We start from the raw sequence: 24625 nt of genomic DNA, 5'->3' as shown, positions 1-24625 counted from the left end.
TGTGGATGTGTGCAGGGTAAACAGGAGCAGGCCAAGGCAAACCATAAAACTCAATTGGTCAGATAAACAGAGCGCGGGCCTCCACACAGGACAGAATTAATGACTGTATCAGATGTGCTGTAATGCTCCCGCAGGGAGAAGCAATGCGGCGAGATCTGTAAGCGTATCATCCTTCCTTCTTTCAGCGATCTTAACCAGGTCTCTGCTTGTCCTGGCTCAATTTCGAAAAACGCTTCCCTTACAGTGCACGCTCGAGGTACAGGTAAGCAGGGGCTGAGTGCTACAAGATGTGAGCTACAAAGACCCAAGTGTGATTTGTTGGCCTCTGCTAATTTAGTTATCTAATGATTTACCGTAGTATTATCATGAGCATTATTTCACGTTACACAAACAATGTTGTCACATCGCTCGGAAAGTCCTTCTGACGTGATTAACCGGCCGACAAAATAATTCACATTAGGTAGTCATTGCGTACTTTATCACGTTTTTAAAAATAAACCAAAAACAATAGGTTACTGTGATTTATAACAGGCCTGAAACGATGGTGGTAAGTCGTACGTGTCACTGATATCTCAAAAGACATTATTTTTTAAAGATATATATTTTTATTTTCAAATTTAATGCTTCACTTCTCAACCTTTTCGCAACCTGCGCCAAAAATCACTCTTCACTACTACCTAAATGGACGATTTTAGATTTGACCTCTTTCGCGATAATTTTTTGGTCTGACATTTCAAAGCAACGTCTTATTCATGACACATCAGCGAGTGGGCAGCCCAGATGCTAAAAGATCCCTGATTAGAATAATCAGCAACATCTGCTACATGAAATATAAAGTTGAAAAACAGGATACGCAACGCCTTTTATGACAGCCCGGTTCTGGACGCCGCCCAATATTACCAAACTTGAAGCAGTGCCAAGGGCCTTTTTTATTCATTGATGGCAAAAGAAGCGTTCTTCATTCTGGCAATTATGACTTAATGATTTATGCCCTAAATTTTTCCAGACTTGCATGCACCTGGCCCATACGAGACTGAGCGATCCACCTGAATGTGAATACACAGGCTTGGTAAGAGAATCCAGAAGCCAATTCTCTCTATCCTCATTAATCAAAGAGCAGGTGTTATTTTTAGCCTTGATAGTCGTTTGTGAGTTCAGTGTGTTCAGCCATACACTTCTTATGTGATTAAGTCGTCATTCACCGTTTCAAATAAATGTCATATGTTTGCTGCGGAAATACGCACATCAAAATGAGAAAGAATGTATGACCATAATAATAAATAAAAATTGAGTACTAACCTACTGCTTCCTCTGGTGTCCAGTATCCAGTCGAATCGCAAGCTTGAGGGGACGTGGCTTCGTGTGCGTACTGATGGAGCACGCCGTTCTCATCGCAGAGCTGGCAGTTAATGCCACCCTCCCTATACAGCCACAGAGACAACATTCAAAGAGTGCACAAAACAGCAACACGTTTTGCTTTTTGTAGGTATTTAAGAGCAGCTGTCACAATACATGAAAATGTTAATGCCGTTTGGTCTGTTTTACTGTATGTACACTCCTTACTTTACCTGTGGGCAAGCGGCCCACTGATTGGATGCAGCCAATGAATTGATACAGAATCTGCATCTTGGCTAATCACCACTGGAGCGAGAGGAATGGGAGAGGGCTTTCTTCCATGGACCCAGTTTCTATAGACCAGGTCAACATAACAGTGCATTCGGGCTACCTGATTGGGTGTGAAATGATTTGTACAGTCATCATCTGAAAAAAAAAGAAAGATAAACTCTTTGAGATGTTCATAAAGCTTCGTATAATTTACTAGAACAGTTTGTTCTCGTAGTGGTCATAGCTCACTTGTTGATTCTCAGGGATCACACATACTGACATTAGGTATAACTTAAACTCGCTGTAAATTGCTGTGGATTAAACTGTCTCACGGCATATCTTACAGTCCCATTCCCTGTCATCGTCACTTGGACTCCATAACCCCACACTCCCCCACACCTGATCATCGTCTGTCGTCATCGCACCTGCCACTCATCACCCTCATCTGTTCATCATTATTTGAGTCTATCGTGTCCTCCAGTTTTTGTCTGTTCTCGTTAAAGTTGCTTTTATTGTGATGTAGATGGGTTGTTTCATAGTATTTGTTTATTAAAGTTCTTGTTAGTATTGATCCGTCGTACTCTTCTTTGTCCCACACCATACCATCACAGCATAAAGGTAGTGATGGGAAAAACTTTTTAAAGCTTTGAATCAATTGAACCAATTGCTTTGAAAAATTATTCACTGTTTTGAAGTGCTCGAAACACCTAAATATGGCACCACCTGTTGGTGAAAACGTTGCAACTGTGCGTTCACACCAGATGTGGAAGAGGCGCCAAAAACGTGCTATTCGCGTGTAGTTGGACACTTGAACATTTTGAGTTTACTCGCTTCTTTCGCGCGTGAAATTCTGACATTCAAGATATTCTCGCGTAAATTCGTGTTATGGGAGGGGCTTGTATAGCTCAAATTGAGATTGTTTGACCTTCTCAGTCACTTTCTTCCAAACAAGATTCTTTTAATTCCTGTAAAAGTATGAAGATGTCTCGTGTAGCGATGATGATTGTCCTCCATTGTTGTTTTGTTTTTCTGCCTCGGCTCGCTTCCTGTAATCACGTCACTGCTAGAGCAAGCTCCTGATTGGTTTACGCAGCGTGAAAATACGCCAAAGTTCAGATTTTTCAACTCGTGCGGTTCACGCGGCAACACGCCGCGCAATTTGCGCTTACCACGCAGCAGGATGCCTATTCGCGTCTTTGCATTGACTTAACATGTAAATCATTTGCTCTTTCGATATATTTTTAGTTAAAATAAATTATTTAACTTAACTTACAGGCATAAGGTAAACCCCTTATTTTAACTATGCACGTTTTTCAATAAATCTGTCTATAAACAAAACATCATAAACAAAATAAAACGAACCCGAGTTCACCTAACCATAGACACTGTTCATTTGTGATCAACTCCCCCTGGTGGTGAACCGTCAGATTTTCAAAAGTTTCTTTTAAAATTACGTTACTTGGCCAGTTTGAGACACGCTCCGAACCACTGATTTGAAACAAAAGATTCGTAAATGTTTCGAGGCTTCATGAATCAGTGCTTCGAAATCGCCCAACACTACATAAAGGTATGTCATTTGATCATTTGATCCTAAAAATAAATATAATCAAATACGGAGGTCCCACTGTGTATGTAAATAAAAACAGTACAGTTCATTATGTAAGATCTTTATACACCACTGATAATATTGTTATGTATATTATATTGCATTTCTGTCAAGATATCCCCCTAAAAGTTACACATTGCACCTTCAAACACTGATGTTTTAAAAGTGAAGCTGTTTTACATTTTGTAATTGTTATATATCAGTATGTGCGGTCTAGGAATCAAGCTCATGACCTCTGCATTGTTAATACAATGCTCACAAATTGCACTACAAGAACACCAGCCATTTTCTACGGTATGTCAATGGATTAAGCATGGGTAAATTGATGAAGCCTACCTGTGTAACTCATGTAGTTGTTGTAAGGTGTATTTTTGTATTGGGTAAGGCCACATGTGTCGTTGACTGGATCAGGATCATGGCAAGCTTTGGACTTCGGTGTCGGGGCTGTATCAGCACACAGATCCCCCGTCTCCATGGACGCGGTGGTCTCCTGACAAGGATCGTCACATGACTCGCGTTCACTCACGCCCTTGAAAACATGGTAAAGGCCCAAAACATGACCCATCTCGTGGATCATGGTGTTGTTATGTCCATTTGTTCCGAAGTAGGAGGGGTTGAGTATCATTCCACCTGAAAATATATCAGTTGTTTATAAGCAAATGCGAAGAGACAATGTTAATAGCCTTTGAAACAATTTGCATCATTTTCTTACATGCTTTTAGGTTAGGTTTAACAACCACAAATTGTTTGCTAATTGAAAACAGAGTTTGGTTTATGTGGCCATCTGTAGACCCAGGAAAAGTTTTGCTCTGAGGTTCCTCTTTTATAGCTCAGGAGACTTTCACTTCTCAACATTTACAACTTGCATCTAAGTGTCGTATCTCAAATAACCTTGTCAATTAAACAAATAAAAATAGACACAATATACAGTAAGAGCATTAGGCTAAAACATATACACAGACACAAATAGCTCAAACAATTTGGACTTGTTAGATTTTGGTGAGAAATCATTTGCTGGAGTTTACAATAAAGAGTTTCAATTTGTCCATTTAATCTCATTTCTGTCTAGGACAGCAACTGAGATAATAAAGAAATCTCTTTTGTTATTCTTTCCTGTGGAACCTTTTCTCTACTTTTGATACATCAGATTCAGTACAAGATAAAAAAAAAACATGTTGTATGAGAGACACGCCTGATCAATTACAGTTATACCACAAGATCAGCAATCCATATGGTCTAATAAAGCAATAAGCCCCAAGAAGCAGTGGGTTACCAGTGCATTTTATAACAGCTAAGGGGCGTTGTTAGGCATGACGCGAAGCAGAGCTGTTATAAAATGCACTGTAACCCCACTGCTTCGCGTTACTTCATATGCATAGCAGGGTTTCACAAAATGTAACACAAATAAGTTGTAATTATATTAGTACAAATATTACTCTTTCGCCAAACAAAGTTGTTCCTCAGAATCAAGTGTGGCTGCAACAGAGCGCAGTTCACAACCAACACAGACGCAGCAAAGACACAATGAAAATATGATTCAAGACTGTGGTGTTTATTTTTATAAATCAACATTCATCTAAAATATACATTAACACTTATATCGTGCAACTGTTGAAGTGATGATCAAATATGCTTGGAAGCATGCTTAACTCTTTCCCCGTCAGCGTTTTTTCTAAGTTGCCATCCAGTTTTAGTTTAATGCCTTACAGAAAAATTATCTTCTTTAAATAAACATAAAATATCAAATGAAAGAACAGACCATCCGCTTTCCAACAACAACAACAAAAACCTTTTCATCCTACCTTCATTTGTTCTCTTATCAGTTATCGCCTCTCAAATTTTCAGCTAAAAGCGGAGATAATTGCATTTTTGTGAAGAACTTTTTTAAAAGATCAGATTCAGAGCCATCAAAACTTACACGTTACGCTAAATCCACCACAACGCTGTTGTGTCGAGTGAATGCGTCAGTGTTTAAGTTGTGTAAGATTGCCATCTAGTGGACAATAGCGGAAATATCAATTTAAGACAAATACAACCCAGAGAACGTTTTCTCTTTATTGACGAAATGACTCAACAATATTTATTGACATGTATCTGGATTTCGCCATAATTGTGCAAATGTAGAAAAATAAAAAAATGATTAAAGACTGTGGTGTTTATTTTCATAAATCAGTACGCAGCGACAGTGGCGCAGTGACACTTCTGTAATGCGGTCTGAACCGTGGGTTTACCGGGGTATTTTATCATGGCTTAGAATGCGTTTCAACCAATCAGAATGAAGAACCAGAACGAGCCGTTTTATTACTTCATTTAAACCATTTAGAGAAGCAGTTTGACCTTGTTCCCTAGTGAAGAACATTAATGTACTTTCACAAATAATCTGGTGATTTACTGGATGTGGAATTAAACCAGGGCAGGCCGTTGTCCAAACCCATGCCATAAACCATAGTCCGCTAATTTATGAGAAACTAATCTCCCTTTTAACCTTTACACACACACCATCCTCTAAAGCATTTGTGGTCAAAGATCATCTTGCAAGTTTTTCTTTTATTTTAACTAAAGACTTTTTCTGACATGATAGTAAATCAAACGCAGACGTGGATTATGGGCATAATAAGAACGGAGCCATACTGTGAAAATGAATGATTCAAACAGTGCAGTCAGACATTCGGTGATTCACTGGCTAATGCCACCACTAAAATCTCTATAAACCACCCAATCTGACCTTAAAATAAAAAAAATGAAGAGACTTGGTTTTTCATGGTCCGTTTATACAGACAAAGGTAGACAGCTAAGTTTAGATCTTGCACCTAATGAGCTAGTGTTGAATCAACATACACTCACCTAAAGGATTCTTAGGAACACCATACTAATACTGTGTTTGACCCCCTTTCACATTCAGAACTGCATTAAAGCAATACTATGTCGTTTTTTTTACCTTTAAATAATGTCTCTAAAATTATTTCAGTGATAGAAAAACTTTTAACTGGACAAATTGTACTGTTGCTGCAACCTGAGCAGCCTCCTAGCTGCTACAAGCACACTCTGAAAGTGGCGGTGGAGGGTAGAGCACACAGCCCCGCCCCTCCCCCTGCCTGCAGAAGAGTGTCTGATACCAGGCACTGTTGCGCTTTTCAACCACATGGGGGAGCTGTAAGTCAATTTTACATGGAAACTACATAGTGTTGCTTTAATTCTACGTGATTCAACAAGGTGCTGAAAGCATTCTGTAGAAATGTTGGCCCATATTGATAGTATAGCATCTTGCAGTTGATGGAGATTTGTGGGATGCACATCCAGGCCACGAAGCTCCCGTTCCACCACATTTTAGTAAAGTGAACTCATTGTCATGTTCAAGAAACCAATTTAAGAATGATTCGAGCTTTGTGACATGGTGCATTATCCTGCTGGAAGTAGCCATCAGAGGATGGCTAAATGGATGTCATAAAGGGATGGACATGGTCAGAAACAATGCTCAGGTAGGCCGTGGCATTTAAACGATGCCTAAATGGCACTAAGGGACCTAAAGTGTGCCAAGAAAACATTCCCCACACCATTACATTTGTATCCAGAATTGTATCTGAAAATTTATTAAAAATAATAAACTTGTATCGCTATATAAGATATGCATTAGAATTAGTTTGTTATGTTTATTACCGAATTCAAGCAAGTCAAAAGCAAAGCAGCATTAATTGCGCGTGCTAATATCAGTTTAAAAGTTCACATTCTATGCACTGGCCAAAATGATCTCATTAACAAAAGCAATAATCCAAGAAGCCAAGACCCAAAATGGCTGATTGTGTGATCTGAACCAATAGGAGCTAGGCTTATATAAGAAACCTTCCTGCTTGAGAGAAATCTCCTCTTTAAAGGAGCTGGACTTAACTGAGGCCATTCCACTTTAACAAGCTGTAAAACCAGCATCAATGAATACTATAAAATCAGCTGGCAGTTGGATGAAGATGGCAACAGGGTAATACCCTTCTTTTGTTTTTGTTTGGTTGTTGTCGAGATTCTTTTCTTCTCTCCTGGTGGAAAGCCCTAATAATTATGGGGCAATCTATGCAGGGAAATCTATGCATGCCGTGAGCGTTTCCTTCATACTCGACATTACGGCCCATTAATCTTGTAAAGGCAAATACGGACAACAAGGAGGAAGAGAGCAGAATGTGCTTCTTTCAAAGGAAAGATTAAAAGGTGACTGAAAAGCATAGAGTTAAGATCTATGGCAATCGTTATATAAGCACATGTGCTGCAGTCATACAATGATGGGAAACATCAGAGGTTTTAAATATTGTCACTGTCCACCAGTGTTGGTAACACATTACAAGCAACATGCATTACGTAATAATATTACTTTTCTGAAGTAACGAATAAAGTAACGCATTGTTTTTTAAATGTACACATTAATATTTAAGTTACTTTTTTAAAAAAGTAATACAAGTTACTTTTTTAGTCTAATTAATTCGATTTAAAAAAAAATATACTGAATTAAACTAAATGTAGTCACACTATGCCTCTATGCGTACACGCCTGTATGGGAACAGTTTGGGTCAGAAACTGAGATGGCAGGCCAGAGCTTGACATTTTTGTGATGAAATATGCAGTTTGTGAATGCAGAACTTTTCAGTCATAAAAACACCTGCAAGGCCTGAAAGAGATCAAACCTCAGCCAAGAAAAAGTAACGGAAAAGTAACTAAAAAGTAGCATTACTTTCCATGAAAAGTAACTAAGTAACTTTTTTGTGAGTAACTTAATATTGTAATGCAATACTTTTAAAAGTAACTTTCCCCTGCACCGCTGTCCACTGATACTGATACCGCTACACTGTAAAAATAACTGTTGTTTATACTGTAAAAACTGGCAGATGTGGTAAAACAAATGTTTGTTTAATTGATATCAGTTTCATAACAAATTTTATTTCAACTTTGTATGTTTTTACCCAGCGCTGCGTCAAAACGGGACAACCCAACCATTTGGTTGTAATTGAACTCATTCTCCGCCAGCCATTTTTTTAAAATTGCCTGCCAGCATTTTTTGTGATTTTCACAAAAGTTTCGCAAAATGCCTGAAAAATGTTCTTCTAAATATATATAAAAATATATAAAATGGAAGCACAGGCCCTCTGCTTTCAAACAAACAATAAACAAACACACAAACAAACAAAACAGGAAAAATGTTTCATCCTATCTATATTTTTTCTCTGCTTATGAACTCTTAAATATGGGTATTTTTTTTTAAATATATATTTTTTGGCAAAAAGCTGAAATAATTGCATTTTTTTCTGAAGGAATTTTGTTAGACATCAGATTCAGAATGATTATCAAAACATACACGGAGTGTAAAATTACAAATTTTTGCCACTAGGGAGCGCTAGACATGTATTTTTAATGCCTAGCGCCCCTAGACGCCACAAGCGCCGCAGCACTGTCGCAAAGGAAAAGAACTGGCCTACCTTAAAACTAAACTAAAAACTAAACCTTTAAAACGCTAAACGATCAACATTTTGAGGCATCAGGTAGAAACGCAGTCATGTTACAACTTTCTGATGAGAAACTCGTGTCAGAAGCCATTTCTCAATCTGAAGGTTGCAGCCTCCGGATGTTGTATTTCTAAGCTGCATACGTCATCAAGACTGTCTTATTTCAGAATATTAACAATTATAAAGTTGACTATTATACTTAGTTAATCTTAAATTGTTGCAGTATGCTTATGACTTGCGAATGTAATGCTCAGTTTACCTTAATAAACCAGGCTTGATGACGTTATGCAGCCTGAATATTTGAGAATTTCCTTGCCTTTTTCCAAACAAATATTGTTGCATCGTCTCTCTCTCCCTCGCCACCAGGATTTTCCGCAATGGCGCTCGTAAGCATCTTTTGCAGCGACTTTTGTGTGAGCATATCAGTGAACACCCCTGACCACTCGGTGAGTTTCACGTCTTTGTAAACGAAAGTTTAATGCATTTTAGGAAGGATTGTTTCAGTGCACCTCTACAGCCATTGGAGAGGTGAGGGGTAATACAACAAACACCAAAAAATTCTCGGACCAGCATCATATGTCCAAATTTCAGCCAAAACCATTCTATTTCATCATAAACAATCTGAAAACAGGGCTTTAAGTGTAAAATACTGAACTTGTCCTTTAACATTAAACCTCATCAGAAACAATTAATTGACAAGATAACTCGTCAATGGCAGGGAAAGTGTTAACATATGCTGCATTGTTTTATTTCAAATGTTGTAAAATAAAAACATTTTCTGGGTTACCCCAACAGTAAGGTATGTCCCGTTTTGACCCAACCCAAGGTCAAACACTTTTGCAGACAAATTAAAAGTAATGCCATGAAAAGTCTATTACATTTTCACTGTATATGTGATAGCTGCTGTAAAATGTCTAGGTTGAAATCTTACCTTGATGGGTTAAGGCTTCTTTGGCCCATGGCCAGGTGGCAACCCCAGCAAGCTCCTCACGTGCTGAATTGTTGGCGAAGAACACATTGAGTGTATCTGAACTGCTCAGATGAAGCAGGTCCTTAAGTTCCTTCACGCTCAGGTAAGCCCTGCAGAGATTTTCAGACACAGGTAAGCTAGTGTGAATCTGAAGCAACATGCATGAAACAAAAGCTTCATGTGTGCATCTTTGAAAGACTGAGATTGATCATTGTTTGAAAATTTAAGGTGCAACTTTTGATGTTGTTTTTGCCGTTAAAGGTGTTGTTTTTCGTGATTGCATTTTTCAAACTTTAGTAGGCATGTAATGTTGCTGTTAGAGCATAAATTATACCAGCAAAATTATAAAGCTCGAAGTTCAATGCCAAGCGATTTATTTTTCTTTAACAGAATTCACTTTTCAAGGACTATAGAGAACGACTGGCTTGGACTACAGCCCTCTACTTTACATGGCGACAATATTCTACATTTTTGACCTCCGCCTACAGGGTTACACCAAAAAAAAAGGCATGACCTTGCTGCGCTTCCACGGAGAAGACGAAGAGTTGCGTTAGTAAAGTGTGTTTTGTCGCCATGCCATTGAGACACTTTTATTTTCATCCCTGAGTGAAAACCTCTTTGTTTGGCCTTTGCTGAGGACAGCTTCCTCCACCAAACATGATCTTTACGGACAACGTGTGATAAGCTGCTGTCATTGAGTCAAAACACATGGGACCAGCTACCCAATCAGAACTTATTACGTATTTCTAAAGGAGGAAACATGAACACATGTTATATTGTGCACTGTAAACACAATCATAGCTTCAAAAACTCAGGAAAAACGGGAGCTTTAAGGATTGTGGACACATACTGTATGTAATCATTGGACAGTTTACTCAGACATTCAAGCTGTTTCAAATTATAAAGAAATTACTGTGAGAGGAAGTAATTTTTTATGCTATTATGACGCTCAAAGATGAGATTAAAGTGGCAAGGCTGTAAGACACTTCGGCTGAGAATATTTCGTAGGTGTTGAAAGAAAACTAGTATAAAAAAATGCCCCAGTTTATGTCATAAACATGTTTTCAAATTTGCCACTCGACCTTCATGAGTGTTTTTAATAAAAACAGCCATAAAAATCTCTTTATGTTACAATGATTAGAGGTTATAATTGTTTAAAATGGTTATGGCGCTCGAACCTCTATTTAATTCCACTCCCAGCTGTGAGAAATCGCCATAGAGGTGCTTTGATGTGTGATGTTTACCTCTTTTTACTTTTGGAACACGTCACATGTCATTTTTCTCTTTTGCTTTCATAGCTGCTAAGCCTTTGCAACTCGTATCATTGGCTCATTGGTTTAAAGAGGTCCGGCTCTTATTGCTCTTTGGATCATGCCGAAGGGTCTAGCCCATTAGCTGAACCACCTACTGTGTCTTGGACATGTTCCATGTGAGAATACCAAGTATAGTACCTTTTATGTCTTATTTATAAAATAAGCAAAAGCTGAGCCAATCTTTTTAAGTGCTCCAATTCACTAAATCTCTCCTATAGGATGAAGTTCAAAGTATTTAACTATTCATATTCACATGCTTTGACAAAGTTGAGGAATGCTGCATTTCAAGTGTGTCCTGGAACACAATACTGTAGCTATATATACATACAACCAAATAATTTGTTAGGAAATGGATTGTTGTCTCAACTGGACTGAAAAAAAACTTAATTGATTCAAATGAACTTGATCAAGCTCAACAGATGATGGTCATTGGGAAAAAATTAGGCATGTAAAGGCTTGAATCTGAGTATTTTCTCAATCAGATTCAAAAAACTTGATGCATATGTTTACATTTTACTACTTAAATATGAAAATGAAATACACAGTGATCTGCAATCTCCAACGTATCACACAGAATAAAGTACATCTTACGGCCATGGTATAGTGGTTTAGCATATTACTCATAACCCATAAGAGCTATGCATGAGAGTGCATGTTCGAGTCTGTACTGCAAAAGTAAAAAACAACAACAAAGGTGCTATAAAGTCAATCTTCTGCCTGACATTGATCATAAAAAGACAACCAATTGTGTATTTAAGGAATTAAAAGGACCCCTAATTAGGATGAAAGCATCTGTCAACTGTAATGTATAACTTCGGCCAATGCAACCGGGTAACAAATAAGAAGTTGCCAAAACTAATGATATCTCTTCATTAAAGCTTTCATAACGCATGCTGTTTCTGCTCCTCTCATGTTAATCTTGAGTACCTATAGAGTAGTATTACAAGAAGAGTCTTTATTTTGATCAGATTTATAAAAGGCAGATCAGCTTTAGCGAATGTTTCCGGAAAAACACGACCACATCGAGGTGTAGGCTACCCCGGGAGGATTGAGTCACGATCAAGCATCACATACAAAACATTATCCCACTATCTCTTGTTAACTTATGATTCACTACATGTTATGTGTCGTTTACATTATATGCACTTATGCGCCGATTTCCTACATACACCAGAAGGCTGTGAGTCATGAACCGGTTGTGACTTTTCAATGAAATCCAACGTTAAACAAACAACTCTGCTGCTACCCCTGATAAACAAACTTTATCCATTGTTTCCATAATGCAGGCTTACTTGTAAAGCTGAACAAGGCTTTCTTCTCCTTACATCCAAAAACACACTTGTTCTTTCGTACCATTTGAGTCTTGATATAAAACAAAGCTGTCACATGCAGTGATGCCTGTGACTTCTACTCCAAGGAACAACAATGTTAATGAGTGTCCTTGTTATTCTCACTCTGATTGACGTGTGGCGTGCTTTTCCAGAGAAAGTGCCCATAAAAGGAATATGGGGTCACTGATACGTAATGGGCAGGGTTGCACATAACTGGTGCACACATGTGCATGTGCAATTCAAATAAAAAATGCGCACCAGACACTGATCTAAAAGGCACTTTTGCGTACCAACGTTGCTGGAATTTTGTTACATAGTTACCTAAATGTACTGCAACATTTCTCCGTGCATCAGCACCCATTACCAGCAGCCATATCACCCTAAGGCCCAAGACAGCTTGCCCATTGAAGCTAAGCAGGGCTGAGCCTGGTCAGTACTTGGATGGGAGACCACCTGGGAAAACCAGGTTGCTGCTGGTAGTGGTGTTAGTGAGACCAGCAGGGGGTGCTCACCCTGTGGTCTGTTTGGGTCCTAACACCCCAGTATAATGATGCGGACACTATACTGTCAAAAAAGCACCGTCCTTCGGATGAGACGTTAAACCGAGGTCCTGACTCTCTGTGGTCATTAAAAATCCCAGGATGTCCTTCAAAAAGAGTAGGGGTGTGCCCCGGCATCCTGGCCAAACTTGCCCATTGGCCTACTCATCCCTCATACTAATTGGCTATATCACTCGGTCTCCTCTCCACTAATAAGCTGGTGTGTGGTGAGCGGTCTGGCGCAATATGGCTGCCGTCGCATCATCCAGGTGGATGCTTCACATTGGTGGTGGTTGAGGAGATTCCCCCGTTCATATGTAAAGCGCTTTGAGTACTGAGAAAAGCGCTATATAAATGTAAGGTATTATTATTATTATTATTATCATTGGTAAGATAATTAACTCTTTCACCGCCAGCATTTTTCATGATTTTCACAAAAGTTTAATGCCTTCCAGAAAATGCTCCTTTTTAAATATATAAATATACAATATATGAATTAAAAGAACAGACCCTCTGCTTTCAAACAAAAAATCTGTTTCATCCTACCTTCATTTGTTCTGTTTTTATCACCTCTCAAATATGTGTAGGTTTCATCAAAAACACCAAATTTTGAGCAAAAAGCTGAGATAATTCCATTTTTGTGTAGGACTTTTGATAGAGATCAGATGCAGAGTGATCTTTAAAACATACACGGACATACAGCTGTTTGCCCTAGGGCAATACTTCCGGGTTTTATAAGTTGCGGAATACACCTGGTGGATAATAGCGGTATTGCAGATTGACGAAATAACTCTTCAATGGCGGGGAAAGAGTTAAAGTCGCCATGAAACGGTAGTAGCGATTGCCTTTTTTCCCCGTGGTGACGTATATCCGAATGAAACGGCTTCTGAAATGAAATAAGGCAGGGCTGGATTTGAATTTGTCCATTGAGATCTGATTGGATCGTTTGAAGTTGGGTCGTGTTGCTAATTGCTAATCGCTGTGATCTTCTCCCGGACCCCGCCCACCTGCCATACCATATGACCGGAAGTGAAGAGAGATCGTTTTGATGAGGGGAGGAGATTTGCATTTTTGATTAAAGATTATGAGCACACACAATTAAAAAAAAAATTATGAAACTCACAGATAAGTAATTTGTTAATAATACCTTAATATTAATATATATATATATAGTTTTTCATTTAAATTTCAATGCGACTTTAATGTGTGTTGTTAGCAGCGATGCAACAGTCACTGGCCCAATTGGACAATTTAAATATTTAAGATTTTAATACTTTACTTACGCGTTGTTTGATAAGTTTTGTTTACGCGTACCTATAAGCACGAGCGCGATCAGCATCTCAAGGTTTTAGACAACATGCTAGTACAAGGAAATGATAAAGACAGCGCGCAATTGCCAACTTTGTTTGTTTTCTTGCACTTGAGCAGACATTTAAAAAAAATTCTCAAAATGCCCTGATTATAGTAATAAAAGTCTTTTACACAAAAAATGAATATAAACGGTTAAGAAATAAAATGTGTGTGTAGCAATATATTGGATCGGTGCACAAAGTGACAGTACACCCAGCATTTTTTGAGTTATTAACCTAATGCTGTTTTTAATGTTAATCAAATCACAGACAAAAAAACATAAATTTCTTGTCTTGACTGAATTTTTTTTTTTTTTTTTTTTTAATAAGGATTAATTTAAATGACACAGTAAAGATGCAGTATTATCTTAATTTAGTTTCTGTACTCTACCAGACAATTAAAGAATAACCAAAAAACATAAACACCACTGTTTATTTCATTTGTATGTTCTATTGTATTTATTTGTGCTATTGCTCAAAATGTGATTATTTTTATCACTGACCAGTTACTTGTCTTTAACAATATTTGAAATGTATATGAGTTAGGCTTGTGGATTTATAAAGGTTACATGGGAAAAAACCAATAACCAGGCATATTTTATTTTATGTACATCATTGTCTACCATGTTTAAACCAAAGAGATATGGCGAAAAGAGTAGTCAGGATATTAGTGAAGATGACAGCAAGTAGGACGTATGTGCCATGAATATTGTGAGTACCAAGCTCCTATGAGAACCAGGACAAAAAAGGTATGTGCACCCCTGGTAATGGGTACCCACAAACTTTCTGAAACTTGTAGGAAATAGGAGGCGTGAGTTTGTCCCCAAAATACTCTATCACATGCTCAACTGTTTTTTTTTACCATTTGCATTTGTTTAGCATAATGATTTCAACTCCATAACGTAATTTAACCAGCTGGGCAAAAAAGAAAGCAACTGGACAATAAATAATTTTCTTATTTGTCAATGTAACATACTAGAGGCCAAGTATCTCAGTTTTTAACAACAACAAAAAAACATTATAAATCAAATCAATGCAACTGGCTTAGAGTAGATTTGCAATACTAAGCAACAAATCTTTTCTACAGTGAGGGCAACAGATAATATTTCTACTGGCTTAAATGTTCAGTATTTTTGACCAAACTGTACTCAATCTCAAGTCTAATATAAATAAATACACCCTGCTTTTGTCACATCTGATATCTGTGAGCGGTACTTACTGACAGTTTTCACCAGCATGTTTAAAGACAAACTTATTTCAATTCAAATAGATTATTCAAAATATTATTCAAATAATACCAAAGAAAAATATAATTTTGTCTTTTATCAAAGAGAGGAACATTTACTACATATGATACGAACCACACAAACCACAAAACTATTTCTGCATATTCAGGAAAGAAACACAATATGATAGAAAAACGGCAAATAAAAGCTATTTCCACAGCATAATGGACAAGAAACCCTAAAGCGGTTCTGCCAAAATGTAGCATCTGAACATTTGCTCTCTTGTCCTACACTTATTGATACAATGAAAGCATTACAGGGGTGATAATGTGTGGGTAACAAGTGTTTAAATAATGTATAATAAACTGTAAGGAAAGCACATAAAGTTCTATTAATCTAGCGAACGACCTCAGCTTCAGCGCGGATACTGAGATGCGCCCTGATATCTGCTTCTTACCATTTTGCAGACATTTTTCATTATGAATGTTGATCTGCATTTAAAACAGTTGTTGAACTATAACTTAGTTGTTGCGATGACTCATGATTCCTCACTACAACACACCCTTTACACCATTGACTTTTGTTCACACAGGACGCATTACGGAAATGTTATGGCAATTAGTGCTGCAAATGCACAACTCACTTATGCATTGTGTGAAACCAGACTTCACAGTTACCTGTCCGCAACTGCCAAATGTAGCATCTATGTACATATCTATATGGCCCAATCTGGTGCTATTAAGTGGAGGCAGGGACCAATTTCCAAATTCATAGATGCGTGTACTAATGACGAAAGGGTGTAGAGTTACATTCAAACTATTTAAAGGTGCCAAAGAATGCATTGAAATAATATGTTAATTTCTTTGATATATAGAAGGTATGTGACTTTATTAAGTGCAAAACATTATCCAGAAACGTGTTTATATGTCCGTTTACAACCCTAAGATTTGTCCTTTGATTTAAATAGTCTATGCCCTATTTGGATGTGTCATGAATAATAATGTTAAGCTCTGCTCTGATTACTCTGCGGCTCATGCCAGTAGCTCACATTAGTAAACAGACTTTATGGGCCCTATTTTAACGATCTAAGCACATTGTCTAAAGCGCACAGCGCAACGTCTAAATGGGCATGTCCAAATCCACTTTTGCTAATTTAGCGACGGGAAAAAAATGGTTTGTGCGCCGAGCGCATGGTCGAAAAGGGTTGGTCCTATTTTTTTTTAATGAGTAATGGGAGTATTTTGGGCGTAACGTGCAATAAACCAATGAGAGTCTCAGCTCTCATCCCCTTTAAAAGCCAGTTGCGCTGGCGCTATGTTTAATCCCTATTTAGATGATGGACTTTGTAAACTGAAGTGGAGGAAGAAGATCCCCAGTTTAAGATTAATGTGTTGTTTTTCACTTGTATTAAAAATTGTTATTTTTTTATTATAACCTTTAAAACCCGTTTTCATTTAGTCATGGAAGTAAATAAAGCAGGCTTTTTCTCTTTTTAAGCAAAGAGTTTTTTTAAGCATTACTTAAAAATGTTTCTCATCTCACCATATCCACAGGTACAGAGTCATCATATACAATAAATCCGTGAGGTAGCATTTAAAAACATTTAAAAACAGATGCATTTGTTTAAAGCAAAGCATTTATTTACTTACCAGGCTGCAGGTGAAGCAGCTCTTTGCGACTTCTAACGTCTCATAATTAGTCCTCATTTATGTCCAAGAGACTCAATAATAATCTTTTACATTCAATCCTTTAATCTTTCATATTTAAAAGCGTTTTTGTGCTGCTGCGCATTCATGTACTATGTGATAAGCAAACCCGCGTTGTGGTCCCGTTTATAGGCCCATATTACTAATGCGCTCTTTAAATAACAAAAAACATATTGCACCATTGACTTTAGACTTTAGAGCAGGTTTTTGTTGGTCAATGGCGTAGTCTATTTTAGTTGCCTCAAAATAGTAACGCGCCAACAATGCGCCTAAACACACTTCGTTTTCAGACCAGAACGCCCATGGGCGCAAAAGGGGGCACAAATGCATTTGCTATTTAAACAACGCGGCGCTAAACGTGAAAATTATAATTGCGCAGGGTGGAAACTAGCGAAAGACACTTGTGTCGACCATTGCGCCGCATTGCGCCGGGTGTAAGATAGAGCCCAATATGTTTAAACCTGTATCAGATGAAAATACAGATTCTGAGGAACAACTAATTGTTTGGAGGTTGTTAATGGATGTTTCTGAGTGGTAAATTTGTGTTTTTTTAGTATGGACCTGCAAAACTTAACTGTAAAGTCAATAGTAAAATTTCAGCCTAAACCTAGCATGTAGCATTAATTAACATGTAGCATTAACTCAACAGTCACAACTTTGTTTTTAGCATTTCAGCATAAAAATGAGGAAACAAATGCGTTTGAGGCTCACGATATGCCATTACCATGTACAGAGCTCTTATTGTTCATCTATGCCTAGGTAAATATAGTTTTTGGCACCTTTAAGGTATGAAAAAATTACTGTCACAGGAATAACCTTTACATATGCTATTATGATGCTCAAAGATGACTTTAACTGATACAATTATTGACTACAGGGGGACTTTAAAAAGTGTTTTCTGGTCTGTTTCTGTTATTAACTTTTAGCTTTTTATACTCAAACTGTAACATTACACACAGAATAAATGTGAAAAGCATACCAGGACCCCATCACTACATAAATCAGTCAAATTATATTATGCTATCAATAGCTTCTGGTACGCGTGCTACTAAAGAGAAGTGTTATCGGGTAAGTTCAATTGCGTTAAATTTCCGGACTAAAGTAGCTTTTCTTTCCTCTTGTTTTTTTTTCTGGAGCTTGCCAGAATGCACCTGGTGGTTCCCCGTTTGCTGTTCCCTTTGCTGCAACAACAAATTTGTGTAGTGACAGCCATTGGCAAGAATTAATGCTTTACTGCCCAGCAGCAGATACCTGGGATATAACTCACACAGCAAAACATTAAAATCCCAGACCTCTGCATAAAAAGCACGCTAGACAAATGCCATCAAAATGTCATCCCTGCATTAATTCTCTGCAAGCTTTGGACTGCGCTCATAGCAATACACTCGTCCAACATGGTAAGGAAAGACCTCTCTTATAGTGCTCAGTCTTTGAAACCAGACCATCCATTCAGTCCCACATTAGCACATCATATTCAGAGGAACCTTGGGTCACAATTGTCGAATAGTCATCTAACAAGCAACTAATCACTTTTTAAAGTCAACATTTTCTTTCATTATTTAAGGGTTTTTTATATTTTTACAGGCAGTACTTCATAGTTTCACAGGCAGTGCTTTTTGTCAAATTGCACCTGTGTTACAAAAGTTTAGGGTCACTCACTCATTCTTATATTTTTCCACATTTAGAATAACATCAAACTCATCAAATCTATAAAATAACACAAATGTAATTATGTGGCAATTATGCTGTGACTAAAGATATACACTCACCTAAAGGATTATTAGGAACACCATACTAATACTGTGTCTGACCCCCTTTTGCCTTCAGAACTGCCTTAATTTTACATGGCATTGATTCAACAAGGTGCTAAAAGCATTCTTTAGAAATGTTGGCCCATATTGATAGGATAGCATTTTGCAGTTGATGGAGATTTGTGGAATGCACATCCAGGGCACGAAGCTCCTGTTCCACCACATCTTAAAAATGCTCTATTGGGTTGAGATCTGGTGACTGTGGGGGCCATTTTAGTACAGTGAACTCATTGTTATGTTCAAGAAACCAATTTAAAATGATTAATGCTTTTTGACATGATGCATTATCCTGCTGGAAGTAGCCATCAGAGGATGGGTACATGGTGGTCATAAAGGGATGGACATGGTTAGAAACAATGCTCAGGTAGGCCGTGGCATTTAAACAATGCCCAATTGGCACTAAAGGGCCTAAAGTGTGCCAAGAAAACATCCCCCAGACCATTACGCAACCACCACCAGCCTGCACAGTGGTAACAAGGCATGATGGATCCATGTTCTCATTCTGTTTGCCCCAAATTCTGACTCTACCATCTGAATGTCTCAACAGAAATTGAGACACTTCAGACCAGAAAACATTTTTCCAGTCTTCAACTGTCTAATTTTGGTGAGCTCATGCAAATTTTAGCCTCTTTTTCCAATTTGTAGTGGAGATGAGTGGTACTTCTGCTGTTGTAGCCCATCCGCCTCAAGGTTGTGCGTGTTGTGGCTTCACAAATGCTTTGCTGCATACCTCGGTTGTAACGAGTGATTATTTCAGTCAAAGTTAGTCTTCTATCAGCTTGAATCAGTCGGCCCATTCTCCTCTGACCTCTAGCATCAACAAGGCATTTTCGCCCACAGGACTGCCGCATACTGGATGTTTTTCCCTTTTCACACCATTCTTTGTAAACCCTAGAAATGGTTGTGCGTGAAAATCCCAGTAACTGAGCAGATTGTGAAATACTCAGACCGGCCCGTCTGGCACCAACAACCATGCCATGATAAAAATTGCTTAAATCACCTTTCTTCCCATTCTGACATTCAGTTTGGAGTCCAGGAGATTGTCTTGACCAGGACCACACCCCTAAATGCATTGAAGCAACTGCCATGTGATTGGTTGATTACATAATTGCATTAATGGGAAATTGAACAAGTGTTTCTAATAATCCTTTAGGTGAGTGTACTTTTTCTTATATTTCATCTTTTTCAATGTAGATAACCTTCGCCTAGAATTCATACTCTTATAATTTTAGCAAGCAGCTTCTTGAGGTCTCACCCTGAGATGATTTAAAGGATACACATGTAAATCTGACTTTTTTCATGTTTAAGTGCCATAATTGGATCCCCAGAGCTTCTATGAACCTAGAAAATGTGAAAAAGATTGACCCAGTAACTTAGTTTTGGAAATCCATTCTCTGCAAACATGTGAAAAATAGGTAATTGAAATTTGGCTCCCCTTGTGATGTCAGCAGGGGATAATACCGATCCTTAATCTGCACTATCCAGTCACGGCACTGCCATTTAGTACAGATATCAGCTCATTTGCATTTTAAAGGACACACACAAAAACTGCAAATTTTCACACCTACAAAATGGCAATTTTAATATGCTATAGTAAATTATCTATATGATATTTTGAGCTAAAACTTCACATATGTTCACTGGGGACACCAATGATTTATTTGCCATCTTAAAAAAGTCTTGTGAAATGTCACCTTTAAACAGTACTGAAGAAATTCCCCATCTATTCTGGACTCGTAATGGCAACTATTACTTAATTATTTGGTTCAAGTCATCTATTTTAAAGATGCCAAAGAATACATTAATACAATTTATACCACGGGTCTGTTGAATGTTGTATTCTGATTGGTAGAGAAATCCACAGTATGCATTATTTTTCGATAACCGCACACCTAACTTGTCAAATGTCTTAAAAATAGGCACCAGATCAATGTTTGTGGTATAAGCGTAATAATTGACTCCAGTCCTTTGAATTATTTGAAAGTAATGCACCACCTTGGGTGTGCATTATTTTCTTATAATTCAACGGTCGTCGTCAATTATTCCTTACATGTTAAAGAGGACATTTCAAAAGACTTTTTAAGATTTAAGATAAATCTTTGGTGTCCCCAAAGTACATATTTGAAGTTTTAGCTCTGAATACCATATAGATAATTTAAAGGTGACGTAGAATGTAAAACTGTATTTACCCAGCCATAGATGAATAATAAGAGTTCTGTAGATGGTATTAACGTGAGCCTCAAACACTATTGTTTCCTCCACCTTTTGTAAACCCTGGTGCATGCAAAAGATCAGGCCCGGATTGACCATAGGGAGGACCGGGAGAATTCCCAGTGGGCTGATCTGTTTTTTGCCCAAGGGCTGATGTTGTCATGCCACGGGTTTAAGATTGCTGCTGTCCCTGCTGCCAGTACTCATAGCAGCCCCACTCGCATAATTTGCGGGTGAAAGATGTCCTAACCACTTTATGCCAAGGTTAATTGTGTCCCGACCACTTATTGGAAGAAGGTTCATTAACATCTGCATTGAATACGCAGGACGCGTCACGTCTAAGCGCTCGCCTGTGAACATGAGTTTCGTTTCAGACGCGTTAGATTTAAAATAAACTTGAGCGTGACTTTATAAGAATAGCCTCTGAAAGGAAAATTATCTACAAATCTTATTTTTTAAATCTAAGTCATTGGTGTAACAATGAATTGTCTATTAATAATCATTCGCCTATTGCAAGAAACAAAAATCTATTTTATGCAAAACTCATCTCAGTTTATTGGATAAAAGTAAGTTTAATATGAATATGATGTTTTTTCAAGTAATTTTTTTCAAGTAGTCTTATAATTTTAGTCTGTCATGAACTAAAGTGGGCTGGTCTAAGGCAGGGTCGGCGCTGTGGTGGGGCATTCGAGGGCCGTGCCCCCCCAGTGGTCATTGATGCCCCTCCTAGTACAGGCCCCCAAAAAAATCCCTTTTAGTTAATATTTTAATATTAAATGTACAAACTGTAATTTAAATAAAATAAAATGATGGGAAAAATTGTGCATCATTTCGGTTGTTCGTGACATGTTACTAAGCTATGTCATTATTGGACAATTCTTATTGGTCGCTGAGTAAACTTGTTACATTTGACTTTTAGTGCGCAAAATCGAAAAAACAGAGAATCGATAAAACTGTTTCTCCGTCTATATTATAGACAGTTGGCGGCTAATTGTCCTAAATATGTACAACAATGGATTTACGAAAATGGTTTAGTCCTGCGCAGCCTCTTCAATTAGCAGCATCTGATACTCCGGCCACCGCCACCAGTACGACGGTCTGTGAGAGCCGAGCTGGCCCATCTGCTATTGCTACCTCCGGACAACTTCCAAAAGTAACTAGCGGAGATATAGAGCAACAATCGTCAAGCCCTCCAAGTCAGCGGACAGCGGTTGATGACATCGGGACCGACAAGCCTGTTCAAATTGTGTTAAAACAGTATCCGGTTACAGTTTACAGTGGTAAGGGGCGATCATTCGTTGATAAATGGTTTCACAACAGAGAGTGGTTGGAGTACAGTGTCAAGGCAGACGCAGCATTTTGTTTTTGCTGTCGGATGTTCAGCTTTGCTAGAAAATCTGGAACATTGAATGCCTTCGCGAGTGTGGGCTATCGTAACTGGAAACACGCAATGGCCAAAGACCGTGGATTTCATAAACATGAAACTTCGAAGGACCACATGTCTTGCCATGCAATGTGGAAGGAGAGAGAGATGCGTCGGAATATGGGGAATGAGGTATCAACACTTGTCAATGCAGATCAACTAAGGAAAAACCGATATTATGTGTCCTCACTAATAGATGTGGTTGGGTTCTTGGTTGAAAACCAGTTGCCACTACGGGGGAAAATTGACGCTTTTGATGAGATGTCGGATGGAGGGTCTGGACTTTTCCTTTCCATGCTTTATTACACCATCCAAAAGGATCCTGAATTGGCTAATGTGGTGAAGACAATCCCTCGCAATGCCACTTACACCTGTCATGATATGCAAAATGAACTTATAAGAACACTCAGTAATGTGGTGACAGAGGCTATAGTGGAGGAAGTCGGTGACTCCTATTACACTTTGAAAGTTGATGGGACGCGTGACCCCACAGGATGTGAAAATATATCGATTGTGCTTCGATTTGTGAACGAGTCTTACGAAGTTACAGAACGTCTACTGTGCATCGCTACGGCTCAGAAAGGTGACGCACACACATTAACTGACACCATTCTGGATGAGCTTAACAAAGTTGGCTTAGATAGCTCAAAAATTCTGAGTCAGGTATATGTCGGGGAAACGTGGTGGTGTTCAGAAAATTCTACAAGACAAACTTGGACGTGAGATACCATATGTGCACTGCCTAAATCATCAGTTGCATTTGGTTGTTGTTCATGCCATGTCTGCAGAGACCGCACTTTTGGAGTTTTTTGAGGTGTGCGATTCCCTGTACAAGTTCTGTAGAAAGCCAACTGTTGCTATGCATTATAAAGGTGCACATCTTAAACGTCTTCTGGAGCAGCGATGGACAGGGCATCTTGCCACCGTATCAGTCATTCTTAAGTCATTTAATGACATAAAATCTATTCTGACCGATGCTGACACTGTGCTGAACTATGGCTCAGAGACGAGAATGGAAGCAACAGGTCTGCTGCGCGAGATATCTGAGCCAAGTTTCATGTTCCTTGCCAACTTTACCCACAGAGTCCTTTCTCTATTGGACCCACCGAACAAACTTCTCCACAGAGAGGACACTGACTTGTTGACAGGTTTAAGTGTTGTGGTGAGTGCAACAGCATGTGTTAAAAAACTTCGTTGTGATGAAGAGTTTAAGCGGATGCTGGATACCGCCACGCCCACCAGCGAGTCACTGAGACCCGGGCCCAAACGGAGACGCATAGAGAGCACCCGGATGGATGGATACATCGTTACAGGGCCTACAGGAGGACACAGAGGTGATGATGATAACTTGGAAACTGAACTTCGGAGATTGTATTACAACATTATTGATTCGGTGGTTGAGGAATTGGAGCGTAGATTCAGCGAGCGCAACTCACAACTGGCCAGTGCGCTGGCAGCACTAAATCCAGAGGCCGATAACTTCCTTGATGTGAAAGCTGTGAAGCAAATTCTCGACCTTTCAGGATCGATTATAATTGACGCTGAATTTGAAGTTGCTAAAGAGTTTTTAATGTCACAAAAGCTAGCAATGCAGGGAGACTGGACCATACAGCACATCCTCTCAACGTACCACAACCATCTGATTACCATGCCCAGTGTGCTGACAGCTTTCAAACATGCATTAACATTTGGCGCATCAACAGCAATGTGCGAGAATTCATTCTCCACTTTGAAAAATGTTTTTTCGGAACACAGACGCACAATGCTACACGAGAGAAAGGCCAGGTTGGTGCAGCTTGCATTCGAGAAAGATTTGACACGCAAATGCACAAGCGAATGGAAGGACACAGTACTTAGACGGTTCAGTAGCCACACTCGTCGCCTGCAACTCTTTTGAGTAAGTCGTTTGTTCAATTCACCTTTTAAAGCCAGCCCTGGCTTTCATGATAAGGCATACTAAGCAGGTAAATTGTTGATGAATGTTTGCTGGTTCTATCTGCATTTGTGTTTTATACTTGGCTACCTGTACTAAAGATGAGAGGGCATAACTTT

General features: G+C 38.6%; 1 protein-coding gene across 1 annotated transcript in view; it reads right to left on the bottom strand.

The window, feature by feature from the left end:
* The window catches only part of pappa2 (pappalysin 2), a 99982-nt gene that overhangs the window by 62736 nt on the left and 12621 nt on the right, over window positions 1-24625 (bottom strand). The window contains 4 exon segments of the mRNA XM_055201780.2: window positions 1300-1421; window positions 1569-1761; window positions 3548-3841; window positions 9626-9774. Coding sequence (XP_055057755.2) covers window positions 1300-1421; window positions 1569-1761; window positions 3548-3841; window positions 9626-9774 — 758 coding nt within the window.

The sequence above is a fragment of the Misgurnus anguillicaudatus genome, chromosome 2 (genome assembly GCF_027580225.2).
Source record: "Misgurnus anguillicaudatus chromosome 2, ASM2758022v2, whole genome shotgun sequence".
Lineage (NCBI taxonomy): Eukaryota > Metazoa > Chordata > Actinopteri > Cypriniformes > Cobitidae > Misgurnus > Misgurnus anguillicaudatus.
Note: the sequence above shows the minus strand (reverse complement) of the source record. Positions and strands in the feature narration are given on the sequence as shown.